Source organism: Phoca vitulina, unplaced genomic scaffold, assembly GCF_004348235.1.
Source record: "Phoca vitulina isolate PV1807 unplaced genomic scaffold, GSC_HSeal_1.0 scaffold42, whole genome shotgun sequence".
NCBI lineage: Eukaryota > Metazoa > Chordata > Mammalia > Carnivora > Phocidae > Phoca > Phoca vitulina.
In genome coordinates this window covers 7724182-7743764 of record NW_022589745.1, presented here as the reverse complement: position 1 = coordinate 7743764, position 19583 = coordinate 7724182, and the positions used below count along the sequence as shown (strand labels likewise).

The following is a 19583-nucleotide window of genomic DNA, read 5'->3' as shown; positions in this document are numbered from 1 at the left end:
TCCCTGTGCGTCCCTGTGCTTTTAAGCAGGAGTTGCTGGAAGTGCTGTGCGTGCTGCTAAGATGTGGGTTTGAATCTAGACCGTGATTGGTCCAGTTGATCCATTTCAGTTCAAAGCCAGAACTGAAAGCCCTTTTGGTTCCACTCCTTTGATATTTGGAGATTCCCAGATGGGAGATCTCTCTGGCCACCTGGTGTGTGGTGAATGGCCCTGAATACACTAGTGTCCGTGTTCAGTCCTGAAAGTGACAAGACACATTTTCAGCTAGAATGCTCATTTAGGCAGAGAGCTGTTAGAAGTAATTTTGTTAGAAATTCCTGTTTCATAATGCCAGTAGCAACATACGCTCTTGGTTAGGGAGGTGGTGCCAGATGTAAAGAAAGCTACCCCCTGGGGGATTTGCTAGCGTACAAAGGATACAAGACAGAACAGAAGCTGGACAAGTAGTTGCTGAATTGTTTCCTCTATGTTTCCTCACTGAAGGGATTTTCAGTGTGCTGTAAGGGAACGGGGGAAGCTTTTGAAGCACAGAACAGTAGAGAAGGAAGGGAACTTAAAAGTCATCTCGTCCAGCTCCTTAATTTATAGCTGAGGAATCAAGTTATTTGTTCAAGGTTAGATGACAAGTTGCTGGGCAGAGCTGGATCTCGAAGGCATTTCTTCAGTCCACGTTGCAGAGTGGAAACAACTGAGATTTGGTAATTAATCTAACCTGAGTTTGAATACCAGCTTCATCACTTACAAATTTTGAGACCTTGAGTGGGTTACTTATCCCGCCTGAGCCTTAGTTTCTTGAACTATGGAAGAAGAATGCTCTTATCAGGAATAGATGTATTTATTCGATCACGTATCATGTGCCAGGCACATTGGGGATATTCAGCTGATCATGACTCTTACACTTTCTTACAGTAGCAAAATTCAAGGAGTCCAGTGACAGAGAATATTTGGCATTATGTGCACATGGAGATTCCCAGATGTGAGATCTCTTGATGTAGCTTTTGGAAGGAATGTACTTTGAGCAAAACAGAGATATACTGAAAAGTTTGTGGTAAAATTGTAAGTATGAACTAGGAAAATGATTTCGGAAATAGGACTTGGTATTGTCCGGTCTGTAACAGATCACATAAGATGCCGGGTTGAGAAAGAGCAGTCGAATGCCATTAGTTTGGCTGTTAACTATTGAAAGAGAAAGCAGTGATGAAATCTGGTTGCTAAAATAAGAAATCTGATTTTTAAAACTGAAGTCCATTTCCCTCCATTATATCATCAGAGCATGCTCTTTATAGAAAATGGCAAAGAGAAACAGGAGAAAAATCCAGCATCTCTCCACTGCCCAAAGACAAACATATTAACATTCTGCTGTATTTTTTCCATTGTTTTAATCTGAAACATGATGTGCTTTCATATCTTGCTTTTTCCCCAGTTAATTAACATTTCCCTGTGTCATTATAGACTCTTGGAGAGTAGTTAAAAAGTGGGTTTTGTGTGTGAACATAAAAGTAATATATAGCTGGGGCACCTGGATGGCTCAGTTGGTTGAGCGTCTGACTCTTGGTTTTGGCTCAGTTCTGATCTCAAGGTTGTGAGATCAAGCCCCATGTTGGGCTCTGCACTCAGCAAGGAGTCTGCTTGTCCCTCTTCCTCTGCCCGTGTGCGTGCTCTTTCTCTCTCTCTCAAATAAATAAATAAAATCTTTTTTAAAAAAGTTATAGCTATTTTTAAAAAATGTTTAAATATCAGAAAAAAGATGGAAAAACCCAATCAGTCTCACTAGTCAAAGACATTCTTGCTAATATTTTGTTATATTTCCTCTGCATTTGGGAATATCTTAGTGGCCATGGACTAAATTTATAGCACAATCCCATAATTAAGTTCACCTGGCTTACATAAGTATAAATAGAAGTTCTTCAGGGTGCTGGGGGCTAGAGTGATGGAGCACACAGTGACAGTTACGTGGTGGCCCTTACACGCGGTGGCACATGTCCTGGACTGAACTGGGTGGGGAGGGGAGCGAGCCTTTCTCAACTAGGAGACTTCAGTCCTAATTCCTGAAGGGCCCACTGTATGTGATCAGTTACCTTCTCTCCTCTGCATGGAGGAAGGTCCTAGATATGTGTCATTCCTGGGAGAAGAGAGAAAGTAGTCCATTAGTTTTTGTGTTACATGGTCGAGATGAGGAATGCCGCTAGAAAAGGGCTGTTGGATCTGTTGTTTTCTTCCAAAGCTGTTTCCCCTCGTATCGCTCATAGTGTTGCCACACTGAGTGCAATCCTGATCATTTTAAGAGTTGGGGTTTTTTTTGGTTTTTTTTTTTGGGCATGACAAGGCCACTAGATGTAAGTCCCCCAGTGTTTCTGCCCTGTTCCAACACTGAGGACAATGTGCTCTTTCACACCCTGAAGGCTATCCCAAAGGGATTTTCAAATTTAATTTTGGTTGTACTTGCTTGACTTTAGAGCCTGATGTCTATATGAGAGGCTTAGCGGCAGCCTCTGAAAAAGAGACCCGGGAGTTCTCTCCCGCTATAAATCCGAGGGGCGAATGTCCAGCAGAATGTTGGCAGTGACGCCACCTGTGAATGGGGTGGAGGACAAGGTGATCCAGTGAAGGGGTGGTCTGGGGGCTCTTAATGTGGGAATGTTCCCTGAGAAATATTTTACAGGCTGAGGGTCGGAGCAAGCTCGGAAGGGAGTTCAGGAGTTGTGGCGTCATTCACATCTAGAGAAGGCATGTTTTTAGGGTGTAGGGAAAGAGTAAGGTCATGGAGGAAAGCACCTGCATGAGGTAGAGGAAGTGGTGGGGTGTCGGACTGCAGGGGAGAATGTCTGTGACTGAGAGTACAGGAAAAGGGAGGAGGATGGAACTTTCAGAGCTTCTGCAAGGAAGAAAACGACAAATTTGAAGAAAAAACACAGTTCATTGTAAACTGAGTTCAGGTTTCAGACCAAAGATGCTTATTTTTCAGATGTCTTGATTCATAATAATGCAAATGGGACATACGCTTAATTTTGTTCTCCAAGAAAAGCATTTCAAAGATAAAGCTAATAAGGCTTTAAGATCTAGAAGGATAAGATATCTTATAAAAAGTAAAGGACTTAATCTTATGGAGAAAAAAAATGTGAGGCACTTACAGGTTAGTGGAAGAGTTGGATCCAAATCCTGTGTATTTTAATTACCTTTTCCTGATGAACAAAAGGAAAAGAATGCAGAGCAGATGCCCTGTGTGTGTGTGTTTCCTTTCCAACCCAAGCTCACAGCAAACCTGTTGTAATTGAATTTTATTTTATGCATGAAATTGTTTTAGAAGGCATGGCGTGCTGTTTGTAATTTGTCAGTTATATGTTCATCACTATGAAATGGGAAGTGAAGGCAAAAGTCACGTGGCTAATAAAGTGTCCTAATACAAACAAGTTGTTTGCATCTTTACCAAGGGGAAATGTGGGCTTCCTATTTTAATCTAAACATTTTCAGGCAGCAGCATAGTATGTGAGGCATTTTTCCCAACAATGGAAATCCTCTCCATTTCCATTTCTGATGACAACTTATTAGGTCATAAGAATGGCAGACCTACAGAAAGCCTTCATGTGCAACACTCAGGAAGCAACTTTCTGAGCATCCCGTCACATTTTCAAAGGTTAATTTTCGTTCTGGCTAGGTAAGATGCCTGTCATTTTCATATGGAAATATTTGATGCACATGTGACATATGCTTTATTATGTTAATATGTCAGATGGTGTTTGGTTTTGCTTAAACGGTTACTTGTCTGGCATGCCCCATTTTCTTGAAAATAAATGACAACTTCCTATTCAGGTGCTAGTTACTCAGTTTGAATCAGATACAGACCAAAAGACTTGTCTCCCAGCTCTCTGGCTGTTAGGACATCTTGATGTTTACTGGTTTGATGTCTTTACCATACTTCTTCTGGACAAGATGGAGTTGGAAGTAAATCGAGTATTCCCGTGTCCTGTTGGTGTGGTCATGTAGGTAGTGGTGACAGAATAGAGTGTCCACAACCAGGGATTGTTTACAGCTTCTGAGTATGCCTGACCACTTGAATCATGTGGCAGTTTCTTTGGTTACTATGCCCATTACCTACTCTGAGTTTTTGGCGTGTTTTCTCCTTAAAAATAGAAGGTAAGTTATACAAATAGGCAAGAATTTGGGGCTACATTCGTTCAAAAGGCTTGACGTATACAGAAAACAAAGTTCTGGGACTCGCACAGTCCTTACTTAGACTCAGTGTTCTCAAATCCCAAGAAAGTTTGTCTGTCTTCTGATAACATGTTCTCGTGTGAGCTCTGCAAGGGCAGGACTTCTGTGTGTTTACTTTATGTTGTGGCGTTTGCTAGCTAACAGGCTCTCACAGAATACATGCTGACATGAAGGAATAGATAATATTGACACTTCGTTTTGAAAATTTTATTATGGAAAAATTTCAAATATGCATAAAAGAGGAGAGAAATAGAGTGAACCACCATCTACTTATCTCTTTGCTTCAGTATTTTCAATTGTGGGGGGAAGCAGAGGTAGGATTGGTTTATACTACCAGCACTTTATATTGCTCCAGAAGGTGGTGGTTAAAAATTGTTAAATGGAAATGAATATTTGATCTTCACATTGGCTCATATCTTTAGGCCGTGTATTGACCTGCTTGAAGAACAGAACATTATTCTTGGTTGGAAACAAATCATGTGTAAACAATGGTGAGGCATATTGAAAGAAAGATTAGAGCTGCCTTTCTTGTGTATCTGCAACATGGTTGTATCATTCATTCGTAATTGACTTTACTTTTTAGAACAGTTTTAAATTCACAGCCAAATTGAGTGGAAAGTACAGAGAGTTCCCACATACTCCATACACACATTCACACACAATGCGCTGTCCCCCATTGTCAACATCCTGTACCAGACTGGGACGTTTGTTACAACAGATAAGCCTTCACTGACACATCATTATTATCCAAAGTTGTTTGGATTCACTCTTGGTGTTGTCCATTCTGTGGGTTTTGACAAATGTCTAATGACGTGTATCCACCGTATGACGTGCATCCACCGTTATGTATCGTACAGAATAGTTTCACTGCCCAAAAAGTCCTCTTGCACTCAAGCCTGAAGCTCCAGAGTTTTAATTCACACACACGGGAGAAAGAACTTCAAGACAGTTTGACCTTTCTAAAACGGAAGTTAGCATTGAGTGGTAGCGCTGTCCATTCGGTTCCCCTACCTCCCTTAGTCTCTACTCCCAAGGGTCACCAAGCTCTAAGGATGTACCTCCTTAGTATCGCTTATATCGATCTGTCTCCTCCTTCACCACCCACTGCCACTGGCTTAGATGGAGTCCCCATGACTTTTCCTAATTAATCACAAGCCGTCCTAGCCTGTTTCCAAAGCCACTCCCCTTTAAAAGCTGAATAATCTGATCCACAAAGGACTGATCCCATTCCCTTGAATAAAACCCTTTAAAGGCATGCCACTCTACTTAAAATCAAAAGCAAAGACTTTAGCATGATACAAAAGGTTTAGATTTAAGCCCCAATACCTCCCTGGTTTTGTTTATCTCTTGCCCCTGGAAAACCTAGGCTCTTCCAATTCACTGCATGTGGAAAGAGCTCCCTGATTCCATCACCCTTCCTTCCACCTTTTCACTGGCTAAATCCTACAAATCCTTCAAAATTCAACTCAGACGTCAGTACTGCCTCTGAGCCTCCCATCTACGGAAAAATGACTTCTTTATGTGCTCTTTTAAGATCTTGTATAGAAGTCCCTTAGCAACTGTACTGTGTTCCTTTACGTAACAGTAAGCTCAGAAGTGGCAATGCCCGTGTCTGAAAATGTCTTTGATAACTCAGGCTTTAAGGCAGGCACATGAAAAATGCCTACTGAGTATTTGTTTAATGACCCAGTCCCTCCAAAATACTCAGACTAAAAACTAGCCAACACAGACTATGTAGTCAAGCCCACAAAGACAAAAAACACAAGGTCCTATTTTACGTCTCCTCACTCCCTGCTACCAAACCACATAGCTTTCCTTTCATTCTGAGTTTAAAGATTTCATTATGTATAGGGTTTTTCTTATAAAGCTCTTTTCTTTTTGCAGATAGTTAGGTTTTACATGAAGTTTTTAGAATCTGTCCTGACTTCACTAAGATTAATGCTCTGTACACACCCTCCCACCATAGCATAGATCTTGATAGGACCTTTAATATTGTCATGTGTATGGGACTCCTGTTCTTCATCTTGGTGGGAAATACACATACTTAAACTCCAAAATAAACTTTCTACCTAGGGTTGTAGAAAGTTACTTAAATACTTAATGCTTGGTCACATGTTACTCAATTATGAGTCTATATTGGGTTCTTTCACTCTTCTTTGCTCTGCCGGTATAATGTTCTCCTTCAGCTTTTTTGAGGGATATATGGGGAATCTCATTTTGCTTGAATTGGAAATGTCTTCCTCAGGATTTCCTAGTTCTGTGTGTGGCACTTGTAGATAAACAGTAATTGCTAAATGGTGGCAAAATATTTTTTGATCCTCTTGGAATAGCACTGTTGAGGTGTATAACCTTGAGGAAAAGTGCACATATCATTTTATTTTATTTATTTATTTATTTTTAGTAACGTATAATGTATTATTTGTTTCAGAGGTACAGGTCTGTGATTCCTTAGTCTTACACAATTCACAGCGCTCACCAGAGCACATACCCTCCTCCTGTCCATCACCCAGCCACCCCATCCCTCCCACCCCGCTCCACTCCAGCAACCCTCGGTTTGTTTCCTGAGACTCTTAATCTCACATATGATTTTAAAACATTTACTCTTCCTTTGTTTCTGCCAAGTTTCCATCCCTGGCTATTTTTAAATATTAACATGCCGTTAGTTTTTACACAGACTTCAGAATTAAGAATTGGAAAGCGTAAGAATGTGCTGAAAAAAATAAAAATAAATTCTTTTGCCTGCAAGGAAGTGGGATGGAAGCAGGAAACTACTGATGTGGTAACCAGGATAACACAAGACAGCCGTCTGTGTGACCCTTGGCAGGACTCAAGTGACAAAACAAGGTCTGGGAGAGTGCTCATTAACCAGGTGTGGGACCCAAAAGATGAATACATTCTCATATGGTAAAATTGGCCTCGTGCCTTCAGCACCCACGGGGCACGTGTGTATGTGTGTGCGCGCGCAGACGAGCTGTCAAGGTTGAACATTTGTAGCGTGGTGAGGAAATTGGGAGAGGAAGAGGTGGGAAGTGCAGGACATCAAGGCTGACGTTGACACTGCTTGCACTCACTGTCACTGCAGACTCTGGATGTGAGCTCTAGGAAGCCGACCTGGGATTTCAAGTGTAGCATGACCGTGAACATAAAATGGTGACATGGGTGCAAGACCAGGCTGTCTGGGTCAGACGCAGCGGGGGGCCCCTAGAAGAAGCAGGTGCTCCTGTGTAACTAGCAGTGGACTTTGAAGAAGTCAGGAACCATATTAAGATATTCTTTCCTTTCCCTTGAGAATTTAGGGCATCACTTGTCATTTCATGAAAAGGAGAAAGAAATGTAAAGCTTTTCTTTCCACCTTAAATTAGAATTGCTTAGATTAAATATAATGCAGTTTAGAATGCTTAAGAGAGAAATTTAAGAGATTTGTTTTATGAAAGAATTTCACGGTTTAGAATAAAATTTTTGCTCTCTTCAATTGCAATGGTACATTTGAGTGTAATTCTGTTCTTAAATTTAGCAGAAAGATTTGGTTTTCACTAAGCTGACATGTTCTAAATGCCACCAAGCTCAAAGTCAGTACACTTCCAGGGGATATATATGTGTCTGGTTTTTAAAAACTCGTCGCTTTGGTGTCTCAGAAGCTTTCTTGACATTCTGGCACTTCAAATAAATACTAATCACTTAAAAAAAGAAAAGGAGTGGAATGCTTTTGTATGTCTTTTTATTTGGTAAAATCAGGAGACAGGATAGTCTATCTGTAGGCACGGTCTTTTTGCCTAAGTTTGGCAAAAGGTAATTTCACGATATCAGCTCCTTGTGAAAATAACTGAAGCGTGTCCCTGTCTTCAGTTTTACTCATCTCTCCAACTTATTTCTGTGGTTGGGGAGGAGGGCGAGGGAGTGTGATAAGTATTCCTTGCATCTTTCTGGTCTCTCCTTCTGTAGCCCAGTGTAGCCTCATTGGCTCCTGGAATACGGTCCCCAGACAAACCATTATTGGGCCCTCTTTCCTGGAAACTCATTTTATTTTATTTTATTTTATTTTATTTTATTTTATTTTATTTTATTTTTTATTTTATTTATTTATTTGACAGAGAGAGACACAGCGAGAGCAGGAACACAAGCAGGGGGAGTGGGAGAGGGAGAAGCAGGCTTCCCGCGGAGCAGGGAGCCCGATGCGAGGCTCGATCCCAGGACCCTGGGATCATGACCTGAGCCGAAGGCAGACGCTTAACGACTGAGCCACCCAGGCGCCCCTGGAAACTCATTTTATACCCCAAATCCAAAAATCAAAGAAAAAAGAAGTGTAAAAATACATGAAAATAAATACTGTAAATACATGACATTACAAATATCAATCATGCAAAGCCAAATGCTTGATGTAGAAACAGCATTAAGAGTTGTTTTGGGAAAAGAAGAAGAAGAATGTAGCAGGAGGGGAAGAATGAAGGGAGGGAAATCGGAGGGGGAGAAGAACCATGAGAGACAATGGACTCTGAAAAACAAACTGAGGGTTCTAGAGGGGAGGGGGTTGGGAGGATGGGTGAGCCTGGTGATGGGTATTGAGGAGGGCACGTTCTGCATGGAGCACTGGGTGTTATGCACAAACAATGAATCATGGAACACTATATCTAAAACTAATGATGTAATGTATGGGGATTAACATAACAATAAAAAATTTAAAAAAAAATCAAAAAAAAAAAAAAAAGAGTTGTTTTGGGGGCGCCTGGGTGGGTTAAGTCGGTTAAGCGTCTGACTCTTGATTTCGGTTCAGGTCGTGATCTCAGAGTTTTGAGATCAAGCCCCATGTTGGGCTCCATGCTGCAGGAGTGGAGACTGCTTGAGATTCTCTCTCTCTCCCTCTATCCCTCTCCACCCCCTCCTCTTTCTGTCTCTTAAAAAAAAAAAAAATTGTTTTGGCACACATCACCTGTGCATTCTTGTTAGAAATGTTTAACTGAATCTAATTCTGAGAAACAGCCTGTAAGATGTCAAGACCTCTGCAAATCAGCTGGCCTGAACTCGGAAAGTATAAACATCCTGAAAGGCAGGGGAACTCTTCTAGATTAAAGGAAGCTAAAGAGGCATAATAACCTAATGCAATGTGTGATCCTTCATTAGATTTTTTAAAATAACAGCTTTTTCGAGATATAATTCACAAGCCATGAAGTTATAACCCTTTTAAAGTATACAATTCAGTATAGAGATCCTTGTTTGTTGTATTCACTGCTGTATCCACGTTTGACAGAGTTTTGTGTAGTAAACACCATTATCTAATTTCACTTTATATCACACCAAAAGGAAGCCCCATACTAGTCACTCCCCAACCTCTCATTCCCCCATCCCCACCCCCTTGGCAGTTGCTAACCTACTTCTGTTTCTCTGGTTTTGCCTATTCTGGACATTTCACAAAAATGGAGTTGTATAATATGTGGCCTTTTCTGTTTGGCTTTTTTACTTAATGTTTTCAGGGTTCATCTGTGTTATGTTATGAATCGGTACTTCATTCCTTTTTGTTGCTGAATGACATTTCCTTGTACGATTAGACCACATTTTGTTCATTCATTCATCAGTTGATGTACGTTGGGATTGCTTTCACTTTTGAAATAAATATTGCTGCTATTATAGATAATGCTGCTATAAACATTTTGTGTGGACATGTGTTTTCAGTTCTCTTGGGTATATATATACTTAAGATTAGAATTGCTGGATCGTATGACAACTCTATGCTTAACTCTTTGAAGAAGGGCCAAGCTGTTTTCCCCAGTGGCTGCCCCATTTTACTTTCCCACCAGCAATAGATGAGGGTTCCAATTTCTCCATGTTCTCGGCATTACTAGTTGCTTTCCATTTTTCTGAGTATAGTCATTCAAGTGAGTGTGATGTGATACCTTATTTTGGTTTAGATTAGCATTTCCTAGTGACTGATGATGTGGAACATCTTTTTCATATGCTTGTTGGCCATTTTTATATCTTTGGGGAAATTTTTCAAATCCTTTGCCAAGTTTTAAATTAGAGTACTTACCTTTTATTGTTGAGTTGTAAGACTTTTATAAATTCTATCTTTCCTTTATTGTTTTCCTTTCTGGAATGTAAGCTTTTTAAAGGTAGAGATCCTTGTTTGTTGTATTCACTGCTATATCCACGTCTGACAGTAACTATTTGTTGAATAACTGAATGCTCATCTTTGGCCTTCTATTCTTATTTAAGAATGAGGCACTAAGATGCCAGCTGGAAGTTCTCTGTATGCGGTGGTCTGGTCCCTGGTAGTTTTCATGCTGACTGTTCAGCTAGTGACCGTTGGGGGATTCTCCGAGACCAGCATCTGCCTTCGAGGGATCTTTCATTTCCTGCAGAGAAGAACCCCCCACTTCCTTATGGGAACACTGGGGTTTTAGGCTGGCCGGAGTGGAAGCACAGCAGTACATCCGTGGCTTTTGGTATTCTGGAAGATGAGAGAAGGAAGGGGGTGTGGTGGGTGGGGTCCCGCTTTTGGACATGCAGACCGCCATTCGGTGAGCTAATTTCTGCCCCACAGTGCAAGTCACCTGTGACAGGTATCCTGTCTCTTGTCCTGTTCACTTTCTCCAGAGTTATCCTCTGGTCTCCTAAGCGGTGGTGGGAACTTAGATACTCATCGTCTTTATCACCTCCCCTCCATTCAGACCCGGTTTCCCAGATGAATGGAGCCCAGAAGTCCTGGGTCTTGAGGGCTCCAGGGAAGAATCTGCTTTCCTTTTTCTGTTACCTACTCTGTAGGCCCCTGATGTGCACCATGTTAAATCCCTCAACAGAGGCATTTTCTTCTTTTGTTTTTTGTCCTTGAAGGTTAATACCTTTTATATTGATGGACTGTGAATTTTGAGTAGGCTTGAGAGAGGAAGGACATAAAAACATATAGTGTGCTGTTATTAAACTGAAATCTCTGTGGTTGTTGCTGTCAGGTTTAATTTTATATTTAGATGTTTGCTTGGGGTGTCCTGTCTCCCCCAGCCCTTGAGTACAGGTATTTCATCTTACGCTTATTTGTGCTCGCAGAGCCTCACAAAGATTAACTGTTGGTTTGATTGGCTGCTAGTGAGACAGTGGCAAGAGCATTTTGTCCGCTTGGCCTTAGTTTCTTCTCATTTCATTTCAGTGTCTAAACTGCTTTTTCAAAAACCAAATTCAAATTGAAATCATGGCCGATAATAATTTCTCTCTTTTTTGAAATAAACCTTTTAAAATGTTGAAATTAAATTGCTCGTTTGCTAATCTGATTTTTAGGAATGAGAGAACAAAGCGCTAGGAGTACCTTTAAATGACTCACAATTACTCACACAAATGCATGTGAACTTGGGTGTGCAATTAGGCAGCTCATCATGTTGCAGATGCAATTACATGCCTGAGTGCATGGCCACTCCCTCGGCTCACCCAGCTGCCTCTCTTGTTTCGGGCTTGTGATCGGTTATTATTAAGCCCCAGCTGTCAGAATTTGAAAGTACAAGCTGGTGCTCGTGGTGCCTTTCAGCCAATAAGGGAGGAAGAGTTTGAAAGGAAATTTTCCTTTGGATGTATGTATTGAACAGTTGGTCTTAGTTGGCAAAATCCCATTCTGCCACTAGAGCACAAGCTATGCAATGAGAAAAATGAATAATCATAATAGTGGTCAGTGATGTTTACAGTATAACATGCCTTCATGGTCTCTGGTCTGCAATTCTGAAATCCAAAAAGCCCTGACATTTTTTTAATAATTCATTGGTGGGAAAGCCTGACTTAGCTTGCTTCATTGAGACTCAAACCTGCCATGTGATGATGAAGCTCTTTTCCGTCTTTATTTATCTCAAATCACTGGTGTGAATATGTGTAGGATTTTGGTGCGGAGATAATAACATGTTTGAATATGGACCACTGACCCAGACCTCACCGAAGATTTTATGCAGTGTGCGTACTATATTACCTTTATAAAATGCATAAAAAATTTGAATTTGAAGTTCTTTCTGGGCCCAGTAGTTTCTGATAAAGAATTATGGCCTCATAGTAAGAATAACAGATTTCTGATTAGATGTGACAAAATTCTTCAGGGGGATGAAACTCCCTCCCTACCTCTTACTGCAGTGATTACTTTTGCTGCTCGTGATACTGTTTTTATTATTGCTCGAGTTCCAGAAGCAGATATTTATATCTACTTTAGAATGTCCTGGAAACAGTTCTGTAACAGAATAATAGATAATTTACTTGGTTGCTAGATAGTAAAATTATTTTATATTCACAGTGTCCATTATTGCTTGTCAGTGTAGTTCTTACCTATTCAGTGGTGTCATTAGACTGTCGAGTTTAAATTGAGTTTCAAGGATTAAAGGAGTATAAGATCACTAAAAGGTAAATTGATAATTCTTCTAACCAAGCATCTCCTGTATAATTAATAATGAGTAAAATATACATTAATTTTGCTAGCATTGAATTCTAAATATTTAGTATGGCAATTTTTACTGAATACATAATGATAACCTCTTCGGATTTTTCAAGGCCTAGCGCAGATGTCTCCTTAAAAGCTGTTTTGGCTGCCCGGCACCATTTTAAAATCTCTCTGCTGTGACACTAATCATATTTATATTGTACTTCCTTGTTTTCCAAACTTGTTTTACATATATTTGACATTTGGCACTTAGCTTTTGATAAATGATCAGTTAACCTTTTGAATGAGTGAATGAAGCTGAGGAAGTTAAGAATTGTCTAGTCCATCCACAGAAGTATCGTTATATGTGAAACTTTTTTCCTGTTGGGTTTCATTTTGCTACTTGTTTTTATAAAGTGGAACATAATAAGCCTGGAACTCAGTAAGTACTTGATGAATGAAAATTGAATTAATATCTACCTCCTGACATTTAATGGAGCTAGTTTTACTCCTTGAACTTAACGGAATAGACTGAAGTCATTTTTCCATGTGATGATATGCTCTCTCACACTGTGATGGTTCTTTCTCCAGTTATCACTAAGAGATACCCTATGCACACTCTGCTGCAGCGCATTCTGAGAATTTTGTAAGAGAATGTTTTTAAAAGTCAACTGTTTGTACTTGGATACATTATATACTTTTTTGTGTGCTAATAACAGTTGAAGTTTCCCAGCTTATAAGCCCATTTTAGTTCAAAGTTATTTACTGTCTGTTGATAGAGTTCTACCAAATGGAGTAATTAAGAATTTTCTTAGTTGCTGAAGTTTTTTTAAGTCATTAAAAATTCAAGATAATAATTTCAGGGAAATACAAATCAAAACTACAATGAGATAGTACCTCACACCTGTCAGAATGGCTAAAATTAACAACACAGAAAACAACAGGTGTTGGCAAGGATGAGGAGAAAGGGGAGCTCTCTTACACACTGGTGGGAATGCAAGCTGGTGCAGTCACTCCGGAGAACAGTATGGAGGTTCCTCAGAAAGTTGAAAATAGAGCTACCATACGATCCAGCAATTGCACTACTGGGTATTTACCCCAAAGATACAAATGTAGGAATCCAAAGGGGTACGTGCACCCCGATGTTTATAGCAGCATTACCAACAATAGCCAAATTATGGAAACAGTTCAAGTGTCTATTGACTGATGATGAATGGATAAAGAAGGTGTGGAGTATATATATTTACAATGGAATATTATTACTTAGCCATCAAAAAGAATGCATCTTGCCATTTGCAACAACGTGGATGAGCTAGAGTGTATTATGGGAAGCAAAATGTCAGTCAGAAAAAAGACAAATACCGTAAGATTTCACGCATCTGTGGAATTTAAGAAACAAAACAGGTGAACATGGGGCGGGGGAAAGAGGCAAACCAAGAAACGCTCTTAACTCTATAGAGAACAGACTGATGGTTAGGGGCAGATGGGCTAGATGGGGGATGGGGATTAAGGAGTAAGTGCCCTTGTGCTTGTTGTGATGAGCACGGGGGGATGTATGGAAGTGTTGAATTACTATACTGTATACCTGAAACTAATATTACACTCTTAGCTAGCTGGAATTTAAATAAAAACTTGAAGTAAACAAAAAAGATGATAATTTTGATTGCTGTTTTATGTTATCGGTTATTTTCTTATATTAATGGTAGGAAGATAATGAGATTATTTGGTTGTGTTCAGTAGCATTATAAGTAATGGAAGAAATGATGAGGTTTATACCGACTTAGTGGTTTGGTTCTTTGTCTCTAATAATACGAATAATACATCATTGTTGCTATTTTAACTATCCTTGATCTGTTAAAAACCATCCCTTTAGTAAATCCTCAGTCTTGGCTGTGGCTAAGTGGAAGTTTCAAAAGTCGAGTGGTGGGAGGGCTACCTTCTGTGGACTCCAGAAGAATTTTCTCCCCACTCTGTCATTTCTGTCCGCTACCAGAATATACGAGAACTTTGGGTCTTAAAAGTAAGCCTGTGTAAGTAACAGCGTAAAGGTATTTTGTAACCACAGAGGCAGATGATCTCAGGCACATAGCATGTATTTTCATGTACTTTAAAATCGGTTCTTCTGCTCAAATGGATTAGAGCAAGCAGATACTTGGCTGCACTGGAGTTGAGACCTTCCCCGGACAATGTGAGAAGGATTCTTTCCCATTTGGGAGGACCACGTATTTCCGGCTAGATTGGTTGGTACGATGGTCATTGAAGTTGCTGAGGGGCCCGCAGGAACCCTTCATAGCAGTTGGTTGAATCAGTTTCCAATTCACTGCTGTGCTGACCTGTGACTTTAGGAAATTCTTATAAATCAAAAGTAGAAGTTCATTAATAGATAATAGAAGTTTAAAATAGAACAATCTCCACTACTTTTCTGAAACAAAAAAAACCTCTTAAGGTACATAAAAATGTAGATAAAGGAACAATACTCAGTTGTGGCTGAAGTAAAGTACAGAAATAGCAATATAATGACAGTACAGAAAACCTAGAAGCTTTTGATATAGTAAGAGTATTCCAGTGGTTAGAAAGGAAGTTTTCTTCAAGTTGTAAAGCCTGAAATTTAGGAAGTAAATTAACATATTTTTAAGGACTAATTGAAGGTTTAACATATTTTATGAGTGAGTCCAACAAGGACTTTTTACACATTAATTAATATTGTGGTCATTATAGGTACCTCAGAAAGCTGTGCATGGGGTTACGCCCTCCTTATTGGTTAAGCTGACCACTGCTTTTGCAACCTAATGGTAGCCCTTTGAGGAAAGCTGGAATGTAGATAAAACCTGCAGTTTAATGCCCGTTAAATCAGTAATTTCAACTTTGTTATGGTTGTTCTGATGTTCCTTTTTTTTTTTTTTTTCCCTGAAGAGGAACTAGGGAAATGTGATTAATAAAATCAACCCACTAGATTTCATTTTGTTTTTGATGGAAATATTTCCTCCTGTAAAATTTAATGGCCATGAATTTGATTGCAGAGTTTATTTACCGTACCCAGACCTGCCCCAAGAGGCAGTTTAAAACAATTCCATTAGAATCCAGTTAACTAATCAAGATGAATGTTGTGGAACATTATAAAAAAGGACTTTTGTGAAAGTCAGCTCACATCTGGCCTGATATTTTGATATTCCTTCTCGTCATCCCCCCAAGAAAAGTCATTAAACATAGTATAATCTTCTTATTGTCTTTGAGGCCAGTGGTTTATCACTAATTGAAGGCTTTTAAAAGTCAAACTCTCTTATTATGAGGTCTTTTGGTCACCATTGCCCCCTTGCCTGGGGGCAGAATGGTCTGACTTTCACCAAAAAGTGCTCTCATATCCAGTAGTTTTATGGTGAGGTATTTGAGTGTTTTTATCTGAATAAGGAAAATTAAGCAATTTCAAAAATACTTTTGCCAGACAGGACCCCTTAAGTCTTAGTACTGTGCGCGCATGGAATTCCTGAATGCATGCATACATCATGTACCAGTAGAGGTATTTGTGAAATGTACTGAAAGCACAGTACTTGGCAGGTGATGTTCTAGATACTGGAGATTCGGCATTTAGAACAGATGAAGTTCCTACCCTCCCACGAGGACAGTCTCTTGGTTATTATATTGGAGAAAGATGACCACAGTGTACTTACATTCTGCTTAGAAGAAGAGAAGGTTGCTGTCTCAGGTCCTACTCCAGCATGTGGCGGAGCTTTGCGTTTGCTTTATGACTGAGGGGAAGTTGTGAGTGCCCGAGCTGTCAGTCTCTGTGATTTTCCCCGCTGGCTCATGAGTTCACTCCAACCCGAAGTCCCTCCGTATGTGATTTTCGGTGTCCCTGCTGTTTGTTCCTGGCCTCGCCCGTCTTCCCCAAGGACTCCGTGCAGTCTCCGTCTCTTGATGTGCATGGCTGAGTGGGTGTGTGCGTGTGCTCTGCTAGATTTCTTGTCCCAGTGAGATTTTAAACTCCTTCAGGGAGATCATGGTCAGGGACTTTGGTTTCGTGCAGTGCTTTAGATGTAGTAGCATTTATTAGTATTTGTTGACGTCAAGCTACTTTCCTAAAATTGCTTAAATCATAGCAGTTTCTTTAAAAAGTATTCTACATTGAATTTTTTTTAATGCCTTGCATTTCTTTAAGGTTTGTCTTTCATGGTTAGTCAAACCACTTGGTGCATCAAAACCTTTACTTTAAAAAAATTGCATAGATGATGCTAATATGAAACTTCTTGCTAGGACTCCTTTTATGCTCATTAAGCATGGTTTTTCATGTTCACAAGTGCCATAGCCTTTGGGGGGGGGGGGAATCACCCTTTCTAGTCAGGCACAGTAATACTGCATTCGTATGGCCATGTCTGGCATTCACCTGTTTCTGATTGGAGATGGTATCAGGCACTGTTTTTCTTTGTTACAACTCTCTTCCTCCCACCTTTCCTTCCCCAGAAAGTTTAAGCTAGATTTAATCATTTCCATTATGATTTTTGTTTTTCTCCTGTTTGATTGATTACTATCACAATAGACAGGGCAGTAGTCATGGGAAGTTCCATTTTGTCAGAGCCCGGGGTTGTTCCTTGTGAAAGCCTGCAGTTCAGGGAAGCTTTCAGCTGCATGGCCTTCCCGCTAAGCAGCGTTGCTTCCTTTGGGATAAGCTTTGACCTTGGGGGGTGAGGCATCGTGCTGGGAGAGATGTGTATCGACAACAAAAAAGTAAAAAGCAGTCACGGTATTTTATGGAAGTAGGATGACAGAATGAACTATTCCTATTTTAGTAGTTATAAATTCTGTTCAACTTTTATTTCTCCCTAACTTGTGGGTCTTGGCGACCTTTTAGGTTAAGTCTGAAGGATTCTATATACAGAATTTTAATTTTTAATGAATTAAATGAAGTGGACCACACAAGAACAAATATAATTATCAAGTAATTAGTTGAGAACCCCTTAAAAGAGGGTAGTTCTCATTTTAGACTTCCGTTTGAAAACGGCAAACTTAAAAAAATCTTTTATACTAAATATGCTTTGTAGATTTTAGTAATCTTTTGAATAAAAGAGGTGATAGACAAATGGATGTTATTTTAAGGACCTGAATTATTTTCTTGTATTTTGATAGTGCTAATATAAAAATATTCATTAATATCTTTACATCCCAGACAGATTTTTCCTTTACAGGCCTAAATTTTTCCTACTTTATTTTCTTCCATTGTATACTTGTTGATGATGCATATTGCAGTTATTTTTCAATACTTCTGATAGGAACAAGGATTTTTAAATTTTATTTAAGAAAATCTGGTGTAAAATAACTCTTAGTTGACGTGGTGAGAATGTGCATGTGCTAACCTTTTGATCAACACCGGTAGGTTTTGGGTCCTGCTCCCAGGTGGTGTTCGTTCCTGGACAACTTGACAGAAGAATTAGAAGAGAATCCTGAAAGCACGGTTTACGATGATTACAAATTTGTCACCAAGAAAGACCTTGAAAATTTAGGTAAAAAAATTATAAAATTTTTAAAAAATTATTTGGGGGTTAAGTTTTGAATGTAAGAGGTAGTAGAGTCACATTTATCTGATTTTCCAAATCTTCTCTTTCTGCCAAATCAGATATTAAACTTGCTATGTATATTGTCAAGTTTGTAATCTCTGCTGAGAGAAAGGTTGAGATAAACTCAACCTACTGAGGCTTTTTTGTATTTTAAATGAGCAATAATTTTCTTTAGCATACTAGCTATGTATAGAAAAATGTCAAGAAAGTGGTGATTTTCTTCAAGTACTGTTTGAGTATAAGGTTTTGAAAATATCTCAGAGACTGCACATAAATGCTTCTGGCTCCCTTTTAAGTTTGCTTGTAGAAGACCCCATCCAAAACTTGGGAACCCGATTGAATCCTCAGATATGTAGAACCTTATAGTTACTTTAGGCTTAAAGGTCACAGACCAAGAAATGCCTTTTACCAGCAGCCAACATTGTGGGGCTTATCATGTGCCAGGTAATATTCTGAATGTTTACATACAACTCTTAATCCTCCCCACTCCATGGAGTGGATATGGTTATGATGCCATTTTATAGATAAGAGACTGAGGCACTAGAAGGTGAAACTGACTTGCCAAAGGCTTCAGTCATGAACACGAGGGTTGGGGTTTACGCCTAGAGCGGATGCGCTTCACCTCAGCCACACCAACCCGTCGGAAGAGTGTGTGTGTCTCAGGTGACAGGTCCTACTTCATAGGATAAGGAGGGCAGATTTTGCTGATCTAGTTCTGTCATTGGAGAAAGGCTGCACAGAAAGTGATGGAGAGTGGGCAAACCTCGAGGACCCCTTCTCCACAAGTCTAGGCAACTTAGTTGTCTGTGGGACAGATAGATGTACAGCAGCAGTTAAATGTTACAAGAAAATAGAATCATGTCATAAATAAACTGAGAGGTTTTTGAACTTTATTTCATAGCACAATTAATCTAGGCAGAATTCATTTTCTACCACTTACCACCAAAACAACTCTTTACATTTTAATGTTTAAAGAGAAGGGGCTTGTAGTCAGCCTTTTAAAAATGATGCCGGGATAAAATACGGTAAAGTAGGATCTTCCTACTGATGCGCCTTCCTGAATATCTCCAGTGTAACTTTTACACTATGCTGTGTCATACTCACCTCCATTCTTAAATCGGACGGAAAAAGTCATTGCTATTTTGCAAAGTTTTTAAAAATACTGTGTTTAGTTCATTTTGGGTGCTTGTTTAGTCTCTTTTACTGTGTTCATTTTGGGTGAGGAAGGCAGTTATAAAGCATGGTATTTCCCGAAACATGTTTCATGGAATATGACTTGTGCTGGAATGTTGGACGGACTGCACCGTGGCACACCAGGGGCATCAGAGGGAGGCTGACGGGTGCGTGTCCCGCATCTTCTGCTTAGTATCTGCATGACTTGGCCAGTTTACTGAACCTCATCAAGCCTTGGTTTTCTCATCTGTAAAATGAGAATAATGGAAAGAACG

At 39.7% G+C, this 19583-nt stretch overlaps 1 protein-coding gene across 1 annotated transcript in view; it reads left to right on the top strand.

Moving 5' to 3' along the window:
- NOL10 (nucleolar protein 10) overlaps positions 1-19583 on the top strand; it is an 83694-nt gene that overhangs the window by 39648 nt on the left and 24463 nt on the right. The window contains exon 14 of the mRNA XM_032430060.1: positions 17955-18081. Coding sequence (XP_032285951.1) covers positions 17955-18081 — 127 coding nt within the window. The remainder of the gene's footprint in view (positions 1-17954; positions 18082-19583) is intronic.